This window comes from Microcaecilia unicolor, chromosome 6 (genome assembly GCF_901765095.1).
Source record: "Microcaecilia unicolor chromosome 6, aMicUni1.1, whole genome shotgun sequence".
NCBI classification, from domain to species: Eukaryota; Metazoa; Chordata; class Amphibia; order Gymnophiona; family Siphonopidae; genus Microcaecilia; species Microcaecilia unicolor.
This window is the reverse complement of record NC_044036.1, coordinates 98,093,308-98,105,959: the sequence shown is the minus strand read 5'-3', so window position 1 is coordinate 98,105,959 and position 12,652 is coordinate 98,093,308. Positions and strand designations below refer to the sequence as shown.

The 12,652-nt window shown below is 42.0% G+C and overlaps 2 protein-coding genes across 4 annotated transcripts in view; one reads left to right on the top strand and one right to left on the bottom strand.

Moving 5' to 3' along the window:
• The window catches only part of FAM163A (family with sequence similarity 163 member A), a 73,528-nt gene extending 71,769 nt beyond the window's left edge, over positions 1–1,759 (top strand). For both annotated transcript variants that reach the window (XM_030206938.1, XM_030206939.1), the window contains one exon: positions 1,008–1,759. In XM_030206938.1, coding sequence (XP_030062798.1) covers positions 1,008–1,400 — 393 coding nt within the window. In that variant the 3' untranslated portion in view covers positions 1,401–1,759. The remainder of the gene's footprint in view (positions 1–1,007) is intronic.
• A 7,598-nt stretch (positions 1,760–9,357) lies between these two features.
• Positions 9,358–12,652, bottom strand: part of LOC115473253 (ADAMTS-like protein 2) — a 105,027-nt gene continuing 101,732 nt past the window's right edge. For both annotated transcript variants that reach the window (XM_030208051.1, XM_030208050.1), the window contains one exon: positions 9,358–9,970. In XM_030208051.1, coding sequence (XP_030063911.1) covers positions 9,852–9,970 — 119 coding nt within the window. In that variant the 3' untranslated portion in view covers positions 9,358–9,851. The remainder of the gene's footprint in view (positions 9,971–12,652) is intronic.

The following is a 12,652-nucleotide window of genomic DNA, read 5'->3' as shown; positions in this document are numbered from 1 at the left end:
CCTCCTTCCCCACACACATAAAAATGTCTTAGGGAGAAGCTATTGGCTTTGCCCCCACTTTATATCCTCCCAAATCAGTCACAAACTTTGAAAGGAACAAAATTCAGATAAATCTCAGAGAACCTAACACCACACAAAGGTTGGTTCAACTCAGTGTAGCCATTTAGAAATTGAAAGGGGGTGGGCACACATATATACACACTGAACAGTCCAATAAGAATTTGATCTTTTAAGCCTCTAAAACTAAGAAGAAAAATTATTGAAACTTACAGGGCATTTCTATAAATTGGCACCCCAGTTTAGGTGCCTCAATGCATTGTGCTTGGCACCAAGATTCCTTTATAGAATGCTAGTGTAAGTTGGCATTGGCCTGCCCATGTTTAGACACACCCTATTATGCCATGCGCTAAGTGATACGTGTAATGTATAGTGTTCTATAAACTATGCATGTAACTGGGAGACAACACCCATGGCTGTTACATGCTGTGCCTACATATATGCCCCCCTGGCAGTTAGGCACTATGGCACTTAAGTGCTTCCTTATAAACTAGCCCCTAGGTGCCCTGAAAATGATTCTCTGCTATCATTTATTTGTTCTACTGGGTTTTCGGTATAAGGACATAGGAGCCCAAGGGTAAAAGAGCCCAAGAAGAAATTTCTTAACAATATTTGTCCAGACATCCTTTTTCCTTATCTTGGATCATTTATTCAATTATATAGTGGACGATAGTAAGAAAACCTTAGAATTGGATTCATTTTCCTTAAAGATTTTGTATTACTTATTTTTTGTAAACACTCATAAATGATTATTATGATTGTTAAACAATTAATAAAAGAAATATTTGTCCAGACATCTCTGCTGCTTCTTGGAGTGGTTCCATAGAGGTATTCAAGAAAGCTATGTAGCTGTTGGCAGAGTTTGGCCAATTCTTCTGGCATTCAGGTAGGGTCTTGCACTTGACACATTTTGGAGTGTCTCTAACACAAACTCTCCTTTTTCCCATTAGTACTACTGCTGCAAGAAAGATAAAACAAATGGGGAGGAAGAGGAAGAGGAGGAGGAGGAGGAAGAAGAGGAGGAGCCTGGTCTTCCCCCTCTCTGCAATTCTTGTGCCTCATATGACATGGACAGACAGAGTGGCCCAGCACCAGTGGCCATCCCACAGGAGCCAGTGGCCCGTAATTTCTGTCCGACCTGTACTCCCTACAATACCCCCTTTTACATCCGCACTGCCGGCATGGTCCACAATGGTGGAGAGAGGATCGCCTATACGCCCACCCGTTATAAAGACATGGGGACCCCACGCACTATGGGTGTGCTCCAAAGTCACCCGGTGAGCCGGCAAGGTGGTGCTCGAAAGACTTTTACAAACCCAAGGGCTATCAGCACAGAAGTGTAAATCCACAGATGTATTGGGCTGACACCACATCAGGGCAATGCCTGTGATATGTGTGGGGAATCTTAAGTTATGGTCAGACTCTGCATCCCCAACACTTGACCACAGGGACAAAAATGTACACTCATTTTCCAATAAAGAAATGGATGTTTTTAATACTCTTCTGATGCACATTTATGTATCTCTAACCTTCTTTTTCACAGACTTTTCTCTTAGAGGGCTACAATACCATTTTCAGCTCCAACTGGAAATGAGCAGGACATGGAATTTCTCTTTTCCAATAGAAAATCATATAACTTGTTGATGCATTATGGAAGAATGCTCTTGTGATTGACCTGTGCATGCTCAATGGCAACAGTGCATGGAGGGGGGAGGGGATTGCTTTCTCTAGCCATAACTGTGGGATGGTGGCAAGAGCTAATTCTCTCCTAACACCAAAGTGAACAAGGGCAAAATTTTCTTTAGACCTTCACCACCTATAGTCACCACTGCTGCTAAGGCATATCAGTTTTTAAATCTAGAGTGATAGAGTAAAATGAAGGAGAGGTGAAAATTGAAGGCTTATAGTTGTAATATGCTTTATAATGATGGAGTCCAAAGTACAGCTGAAAGAGATTTGTTTCTGCCGCTCGTGTGCATTAATAGTTTGCTTGATATCTGTAAGCCATAGATGTTGGCTGAGAACACACACACAGCCTCTCTGTTATTTTGCCATAGACTGTTTCCTGGATTGGGAATGCCAGGCAGCCTTCTAAAGAAATAGGCTAGTGCTTAAAGCATTGGACTGACAACCAAGAAAGCTAGGTTCAAATCTCACTGCTGCTCCTTGTGTTCTTGGGCAACTCATCTAACCCTTCATTGCCTCAGGTACAAACTTAGATTGTAAGCCCTCAGGGGATAGAATACCTACTGTACCTAAATGTAACTCACCCTGAGCTGATTGTCACAAAGGTGTGAGCTAACTCCAAATAAATATATTGTCTGGACTAGCACTGCTCCATTCTGAGTATGAAGGAGGGCTCCAGTAGTGATATGCAGTAACGAAAGAATAGGTCCTTATTTTAGAAGCCCTAGTCATGATTTACACATGTAAATCCTAGTATTTACATGTGTATATTGAATAAATGTTGAAAACCCAGGGTTCAGTTTGGGTGGGACTAGGGGAGGGACCAAAAAATAAATGTGTGTTACCAATTTCAGAAGGGGAATGAATATCTGTGATCACCATGATCAACATCAGGATTTACAGCTGCTCCCAGGTACATGTAAGTTTTGGCCAACACTCTACAGAGGGGATTAGGGGAGGTCACCTTCGAAGCTCCCTAGTTTTTCCATCACCAAAATCAATTTTGCCCTGTACTTAATTGGGAGTATTTAGAAGTGTAGCTTTCCAAAATAACACACACATATGGCAGCACTTACACATCTAGGTTCTGAAATACCAACTTACACTTCAATTTGTAGGTTGCCTCTGTTGATGTTGACAATTGTAAAATGGTAGCTCCTGCTGCATGTAACCAATACATTCCTGCATGTATAAAGAAAAGGTTCTGTACGGCAGATCCTTTTCTGAAATACTACTACTACCAGAATGTGGATGTCTCAGTTACTATTTTTACATTCTATCTGAAATGGGGCTGCATGTGTACCAGAGTTTCAATAAAGGGATCTTGTTCTCAATTTAGAACATTAGTGTTTTCATTGCAGCAAACATCAAAATACTATTCTGAAAGGGAAAGGGCACTGGATCGAGTATTTTGGACTGTTGACATGATCTGTAGTCTATAAGCACAGAAGAACCAAAAAAGCCTCCGCATCAGTACAGAGAGTCTAACAACAGCAAAGCAGACAACATCGATGATGAAAAAAACATCCAACTGACTCAAAGAAGTTTTATTTCACAATAAAACTGAACTCGACACAAATCGTTTTTCGGACATAAAGGCCTGCTTCAGGAGTCCCTAAACAGTATAAAATATAAATTACTATCATAAAAACAAAATAAATAAAATAAAATGATGGCACAGTTATAAAATACTAATATGGAATTCCATCCCCTTCATCATTTTGGTTGCTCTTCCTTGAATCTTTTCTAGTTCCGCTATATCTTTTTTGAGATACGGTGACCAGACCTGAATGCAATACTTAAACTAAGGTCGCGCCATGGAGCGATACAAAGGCATTATAGTATTCTTAGTCTTATTTTCCATCTCTTTCTTAATAATTCCTAGCATCCTGTTTGCTTTTTTGGCTGCCACCGCACACTGGGCAGAAGATTTCAGTGTACTGACTACAATGACACCTAGATCTTCCTCTTGGATGCTAATCCCAAAGGTGGACCCTAGCATCAGGTAACTATGATTCGGATTATTTTCCCCAATGTGCATCACTTTGCATTTGTCCACATTAAATTTCTTCTGCCATTTGGACTAGACTTCCAATTTCCTAAGATCTTCCTGCAGTTTCTCACAGTCCACTTATGTTTTAACAATCTTCAATAGTTTTGTGTTATATGCAAATGTAATTACCTCACTCATCATTCCCATTCCCAGATCATTTTTAAATATGATCAATAGCATCTGTCCCAGTACAGATCCCTGTGGCACTCCACTATTCACCCTCCTCCACTGAGAGAAATAACCATTTAACCCTATCCTCTGTTTTCTGTCCAATAACCAATTCCTAATCCACAACAGAACATTGCCTCCTATCCCATGATTCTAATTTTCTCAGGAGTCTCTCATGAGGAATTTTGTCAAACATTTTCTGAAAATCTAGATACAGTACATCAACCAGCTCACCTTTATCCGCATGTTTATTCACGCCTTCAAAGAAATGAAGCAAATTGGTGAGGTAAGACTTCCCTTGGCTGAAACTATGCTGACTCTGTCCCATTACTATGTTTGTGTTCTGTAATTCTATTCTTTAGAATAGTTTCCACTATTTTACCCAGCACTGACATCAGGCTTACTGGTCTGTAATTTCCTGGATCACCCCGGAACACTTTTTAAAAATCAGTACCACAATGGCCACCCTCTAATCTTTAGGTACTACAGACAACTGTAATGACAGGTTACAGATTACTAACTGCAGATCAGAAAATTCATGATTGAGTTCTTTCAGTACCCTTGGATGCATGTCATCCGGTCCAGGTGATTTACTACTCTTTAATTTGTCAATTTGGCTCAGTACATCTTCCAGGTTCATTGAGATTTCTTTCAGTTCCTCCACATCATCACCCTTGAAAAACATTTCTCATACAGATAGATCTCTTACATCATTTTCCGTAAAGACCGAATCAAAGAATTCATTCAGTTTCTCCTCTATGGCCTCATAATCTCAAGATTAGACTATCCTAATGTGGTTTACACTGGTATAAACTCAATTCCTGCTCAAACAATTACAGACTGTGCAGAACACTGCCATGCAGATATTTTTAAACCCTAAAAATGTAACCATGCAACATCTCTTTTATTGTGTCATCTCTAGCTTCCAATTAGTCTCAGAATCCAGTTCAAAATTTTGATACTGGCCTTCAAGGTATTATTCTCTTCTTCTGCTCTTAAGCTAATATTACTTATCACCCTGCATAGCTCTGCTCGTTCCTTGCGTAGTATTCACAATTCACCAGACTTGAATCTATGCATCAGTGTACTTTTTCTCATATTGCGCCATCATTTTGGAATGCTTTCTTTCTCTCTCTCTGCCTTCTGAACATTCATTCCCCAAATTTAAAGCAGCATTCGAGACCTTTCTTTTTCAATTGTGCATTTGGTGGTCGTGTGATTAGTCTGGTTATCCGGTGGAACATGGTGTCTATCACTATCAGCCTCTCAGACACTAACACACAACTCCTCCCACGCACACCAACACACCAGTTCCAACTCCCCATACATTTGACACACACAAATGCATTTCTACATACCTCTGTCCTCCAGTCCCTACTCTCCACACCCAAACATCCTATATACCTTCATACAGAAATACACAACTTACATACTCCTACATCTGCATACCCATTGCACATACTCCTCCCCCCTCACACACACAAGCTTCAACCACTCTCACCGATAACAGCCCCCACACATCCCACTTACATACCCGTTACAAATCTATTATTAGAAATCATAGTTTATCTGAGGGGCGTAGCTAGGTGGGGCCACTGGGGCATGGGCCCCCACAGATTTAGAGCTGGCCCCCTTGCTTTCACCCCCCACCACCACCGCCGCCAACCCCCCTCCCACCCCCGCCGCCATCAGGTACCTTTGCTGATGGGTGTCTCCAACCCCCACCAGCCGAAGTGCTCTTCAGTTCTGGTCTCTGGCGCGTTGCTGATCTGGATTCTGTTTCTGTGAATTCTGATGTCCTAGACGTAGGAACGTGCAGGACGTCAGGACTCACAGAAACAGAATCCAGATCAGCAAATGCGCCGGCGCTGAAGGGGACTTCGGCTAGCGGGGGTTGGGGACCCCCGCCAGCAAAGGTACCTGGTGGTGGCAGGGAAGGTTAGCGGTGGGAGGGGGGGTCGAAAGGGATGGGGGAGGGGTGGCGGCACCGGAGGGGGTGTCAAAAGTGGCGGGGGGCAGCGCCGGGGGGAGGGGCTAAAATGTGCCCCCTCACCTCTGGCTCTGGACCCCCCCTTCCGCCAAAGTCTGGCTACGTCCCTGGTTTATCTGCTGTCTACTAGCCTTCTTTAAGTTTTTTTTATTATATAGAAATGAATTCTGTAATCAATAGTCAAAAAGTGTCTTGGAGGATGATAGGCTATGATGTGAAATAATGCTACCAATACTGAAAAATACACCTAATTCCTGTGGAAAATGCTAGTCTTTTAATTGTAATAATTGGGTAAATGGGGATACTGATGGTATCTGCAGATATGCCATTGCAGTTCAAATGGTTGCATTTCCTTGTTTGTCTTATATTTGCCGTGGCTGTTGACAAATCACAAGGACAAACTTTCAAAATTGCTGGTTTTAGGCTTGATTGCCTCAGTTGTGGTCAAACAGAGGTCAAATGAATTTTGGTTTTGGCTTCATCACTGAAACTGGCCCGAAATCTGTGTTTGGCTTTGTTTCATTTTCAGTAAAAAATGCCTGTGCATTTTTGGAAGGAACAAAAACTATGCTGCACAGCCCCAGCTCCCTCCCACCTCCTCCCAAAAAGAGCACACTCTAGGACCCACTCGCCGGCAGTAGCCCCCGTTTCTGGGCCTACCATGTCTTCAGTGGCTTGTGGGAACAGGAGCGATTCCCACTCACTACTGCTCCTGAGTCCTGCCTCAAAATGGCTTCCAGGACTTCTAGCAGCAGTTTCATGGCAGCCATTTTGAGATCAGAACTGGCATGGGCAGGTGCAACTGAGGGTCGCACCTGACCAAACTAGTCATCAATGACATGGTAGGCCCAAAAAAGGGGATGCCACCCACAGGTGAAACTGGGAGGGGGCTCTTTTTGGTTGGATGGGGGAAGGGAATGAGGACTGTTTGGAGGCAGGGCCAGTTTCGTTTTCAGCTTCTGCCAAAATTGTGCACCCAATTTTGAAACCAGGATCTTGGTGGAAAACAAAGATCCTGGTTTCAACTGAGCTGTATCAAAGATACAGTATGTTGCTACTTCAGGAGCTGGAATAGGAAACAATTTCTCTGTTCTTCCTCAAGGAAGAAAAACAAAAAATGATGTTTATCAGGCAATAATAATGTATAATCAGTTAATTATAAATGCATTTTGTAAGTACAGCACTAGCTATGTTACTTTGTTAAAGTAATATATGAGAAATGTATTTTCAATAAAATATGCCATGTTAATGTACATGACGTAGTTCATTCATCACAACTTTTACTGTATTTTCCCTGAATGATGCTAGGTATTTTGGCCAGTATGTAATAAATGGGAGCCTGTTAGATTTCAAACTGTTTATATGTCCTTTTAGGTGTGTGGTGAAATTGTTTTATGTGTACTGTGCCCATGTTTATCATGTAGTATTATTCAGCACAGCATGCTATAGTAATGTGCACTAAATTTATGATGTAATATTGTATGTACTCTGTGTGCTGCACACTTGTGAGGAGTAATTTAACTTAATTCCAGTAGGTAGAAATATGCCACCTAGATAGGCACCTGTATTTTATAAACTGTGCAGGAGCAGCTCCCTGAAGTGTGCCTTTACTTACCAAAAAAACATGCATAGAAATGTATATGCACATATATTTTTAGATATACATTTCAGAAATGGTACTTTCAGTGAGGTGTACAAACAGACAGCCTAGCACAAGCTGTAGGCATTGCTTTATGTCATTTCATAGTTTTCTGATAATATAATTATATCAAACAGCACTGAAACATTCCTTCTTCCTTAAACATAGAAAACGATGGCAGATAAAGACTATGGACTGTCCAATCTCCCCATCCATACCGTCTTCTATACCTTACTCATAAAAACATAGAAAATGATAGCAGATAAAGACCATTCAAGATCCCAGAGTGTAATTTCACATTGTTTTGACTACTGCAATGGGTTGTTATTAGGGATTCGAAGGAACCAGCTCAGACCATTACAGGTGGCTCAGAATGCAGTAGTGAGAGTGTTAGAAGGATGTCATTGGTATAAGCCTATTTCCCCTGCACTAAAAAAATGACATTGTTACCAATCGATTATAGAATAAGATTTAAAATTCTATATTTGATTTTTAAGGTGTTGACTAATCAGATATCTGCTATACTGGCTGCTAATTTAGAGAAGATCTTTGCAGTCTATGAATAATTTTTTGCTTGAAGTACCAGCATTGTCAAATTGGAGGAATTTCAAAAGTCAATTTTTTATATTGTTGGGTCGCAAGTCTGAAATAAATTGACTCTGAAATTGAGTGAGATACAAGCTCCAGAGATTTTTTTTGTTTATTCTAGTATATGAAGGAGTGTAAAGATGGACGCATAAGACGTAATACAAAGAGACCTATGCATTAAGTTCTGTGGAATAGAGGTGAGGTTGAAGGAAAAAGGAGGGTGTTTAAATGATGTGTGTGTGTTTGAATTAGTTTTGTACTGTTGTGGGTCATTAATGCAGGCCTTCTGTGTCGGCAGAGCCAACAGTGATGGAGGTGGGCTGGGTCATTTGCACTGGCAGGGCCGCTGTATTGGAGATCAGGAGCTTCAGCTGAGGTAGGTGAAGACCCAGAGACTGCTAGGGTTGTACAGCTTGAATGGTTTTATAGCAGTACAGCCTGCCTTGGGGAGGGGGGGGGGGGAGAAATCGTATTCTAGATTCACATGGTAGTATTGATGGGTCCTGTGCTTGTCCTGTGGAGAGAATATCTATGGAGGAACTTCATGAGGGAGGGGAGATAGAGGAGGAGATAAAATTCAGAAAAGCAGGAGAACCTTTGAGAAAAAAACAAAAATTCAGGAATGCAAGAAGATCTATCTGCCTGGTACTGAGGCTAGAACAGACTCAAGATGAAATGGGTGGGGAGGGTGGTTGGGGGTGCAAAAAAGGCTTTTTAGGCTTTAAGAGAGCTAGTCTAGCCATGGCGCTGTCAGATGATGTCACTCCTGTGAATGACTCATCCTGCTTTTTAATTAGTAATGTTTTAGGTTACTTCGTACTGGTCAGTAACAAGAGCAACCTGCCTCCAGCTTTGAAGACATATTTCTTAGGGTAGAATAATTTTGTTTGGTTCCAATGGTACTACCAATGTGTAGTGCTTATGCAGTGGCAGCAACAGCCCTAGGTTACGATGGGTTTACATCTTACCTAGAGTTTGGAGAACTCTTATTTTCCCCAGAAACCAACCAGTTCATTGCTGACAAGTTCATGGGTCCACAGGAAGGGTACTAGGTCTTTATCTACCGTCATCTACAATGTTACCATGCATTGTCTTATCTTTTCACATATTTTTCTTAAATTATCTTCACTTCACATCGGCACCATGTATATACACAGAGAACATACTTAAGTTCATTCCTTTTTATTACTAAATCCAAATAGTATTACAAAATCACATATTTGCTTTTCTTCTGTTGTATTGTAGCTGAAGGCAGCATGGCCGTCATAGTCATGGATACCCCTATGGCTAATGCTGCAATTCTCCTCAATTACAAACTTTAATCAAGTCTTAACACTCATTCAGCCTGGGCGCCAGCAAAGTAAATTATTGAGGTAAGGCTGCTGCAGTTTGATGAGTGAGCAGCAGAGGGCACCAAGGAGCAAAAATCTCCCGCCTGAGAAACATTCCATCAGTTCTCAAGGCACAGAGCATCCAACTGACAAGAGACAGAGGAACTTCAAAAAAATAAACATACAAAAAAAAAAGCATAAAAAGGCCAATCCTTAATCTAATTATATTCTCTCTGTGAACAATAAAGAATTATGCTTCTTTTCCAGTCTTTAATTGTGGAGAGGCACCCTACCCCTCTGGTCTGCATGGAACACTGTACCCTCCAGATGAGGCAGTTGTCATGGCGATGGCACCCTACAGGCCTTGCAACAGACCTTTCTGTAGTACCAGTGGGAGCAAAGTTTCACCTTCAGCACCAGGGCGCAGTTAGCCGTCACTTTGTCTTCACAGCTTTCATCTAGAAAACACAATTAGTTTCTTTTTCATTTACAATAGTGCTGTACTATTTATCAAGTCATATTACAGTCCATCCAGCCTAAATAAGAAAGCAAGTGCTACGCTAATATAAACCAGTCTTACAGGAACCCAGAGTCAGGATTTCTCTGTGGTTTAAGTAACTTTGATACTTCAAGTAAATAGGCAGACAAATGACCAATGTTATTTAATGTTCAGCAGTCTAAATAACTAAAATACTCCATCACCTTTCTCGTGGGAGCTTACTGAATCTATTATTTCATTTGAAATGGGGAACTGTCCTCACAGGCTTAACCAGCACTTTCCTCCATCTCTCTCTCTCTTCCAACCTCAGCCTCTGATCCGTCCCTTGCTTCAAAAGTGGAGTAAGAGATATGGTTGTCCCTTTTCATAAGGTTTCACTGATTCTTTCTTCACACGGTTCAGTGTGCTGTTAACGTCTTCCCTTCAGCACACATATTAATATACCTCATTTATTGCATTTATGTTTATTCTTAAGTTACTTTACTATTGTTATACTGTTAACAAAATTATAAGTTTTATGTTAAACTGAACCTGCTGTACACTGCCTTGGGTGAATCTCTTCATAAAGGCGGTTAATAAATCTCAATAAATAGTCTATTTAATTTAATTACAAGTAACATTAACTTAATTTTCTGAAGACAGGAAAAAACTGGGACCTCAAAAGGAACAATGGCAGCAAATCTATAACTTGGCATCCCAACTGCAGTGCCAGAATGGGGTGCACTTATACCAATTCTGTAATGGCTTCGGGATGCACCAAGGCTGTTATAGAATGCTAGCATAAAGATGCATTGGCATGCTGAATCTTAAGTGTACCCACTTATGGCAGCCTAATGGCTAGTGTAAGTTGGTACACTATAATAATTTGCACCTCCAACATTCCATGTCTGGCTGCCTGGGTTCGTAACATCTCCTGATGTCAGCCAGCCTCCTGGGTTCCATTTCCATTCCCCCTCACTGTCCTGCCCTTTCGTGAAGACGTAATGACATCAGAGGGTGGAACAGTGAGAGGGAAGGGAACGCTGGAGATGAGCTGACGTCAGGAAGGATGTTACAAACGGAATGGAAGCCAGTGCCAGCCAGCCAGAGAACATTCAGGTACAAATCGAGGGGAGGAGAGAATTGCGGGACATCGAGGGGAGGGAGGGAGGGAGGGAAGGGCAGGGCAGAGGAGAATTGATGGATATGGATGGGATGGGAGGACAGTAGAGGAGAGAATCGCGGGACATGGATGGGAGGGCAGGAAAGAGGAGAATCGCTGGACATGGAGGGGAGGGGAAGGAAGAATCGCTGGACATGGCGGGACGGGCAGGGGAGAGAGGAAAAAAAAAGCTTACAGGACAGCCTTCCTAGGGCCCATTTCATTGTTGAGGAAACGGGCATGGTTTCACTAGTATTCTATAAACTTTGCTCATAATTTGGCAACACGCCTATGGCTTTCCATGTTCCAGCCACATATACCCCCCTTTACAATTATATGCTAGGTGATTCAACATCATAGAATAGTTCCTAGCATGCACATAAATGGCAATTATTGTGCCAATGATGAACTGAAATGCTACTAGTCTATAATTTATTTGGTGCTTAACATTAAGCTCCAACTTATAGAACTGCCCTTTAAGTTTTCTCTATTTAAATTTAAATTATAGAAGGTTCAGGTACAGCCTTAAAACCTACTTTCTGAAGAAAGCATATTGTGATTCTGACTATTGTGGTATGGATAATCTTTTTTGATTTGCCTCTGGTGTGCAGAGTAAGGGCTTGGGGCATCTGAGTTCTCCTGGTTTAACTTCTGTCTATATGCAATCTAACTTTTTTTAAATATCCTTATTAACAAACAAGTAAAGCATATAGTCCAACTTTCAAAAGAAAGCTGTTCAACATCGATATCCAGTCAATAATGCAGTGAAAATAGTTAACAAAACTAACCAACACATTAGCTGAACAAATAAGCCATACAAGCTCCTGTTTCATTTTTCATATTTCCCAACCCCAACCCCTACCCATACCCCCCCCCCCTCAATGCTACCCCTCCCCAAAAAATCCTTATTCCTCCCATTCCCTATTTATCTGTATTATGGGGAACTCGGGCTCTACAACTTTACTATTAGTTGCCTAAGGATATTTTTTTCCAAGCTATTCACTATTCTTGTATTACACTCTTTCCATTCTGCCATTACTGCCCTTTAAGAGCATCAGTGCACCAGAAGAAGAGATGCATCCTGAGTAATCTACTATAATAAAACTCACCCTCAACGTTCTGAGGACACTGACGTCAGTGAAGCCAAGCCCTGACTTCCTTCAAAAAGGTTTGAAGGTTCGTGGTGGTGAAGCCACCAAAATCGCTTCGGGCCCCGCCCTCGAGAGCGGAGCAATGGCAGAACAATGAAGGGGTTGGCAGGGAGGCGTGGGGGGTGGGAAATCGCTCCGGGCCCCGCCCTCAAGGGCAGAGCAATGGCAGAACAACGAAGGGGTTGGCAGGCAGGGAGGCGGGGGGAGTGGGAAATCGCTCCGGGCCCTGCCCTCGCGTCAAATGTCATGACATTGGGGGCGGAGCAATGGAAGAATAACGAAGGGGTTGGCCAGGGAGGGAGGGAGGGGGGGGTGTTGGCGACGAACACCTTGCTAGTGCCCGTTTCAT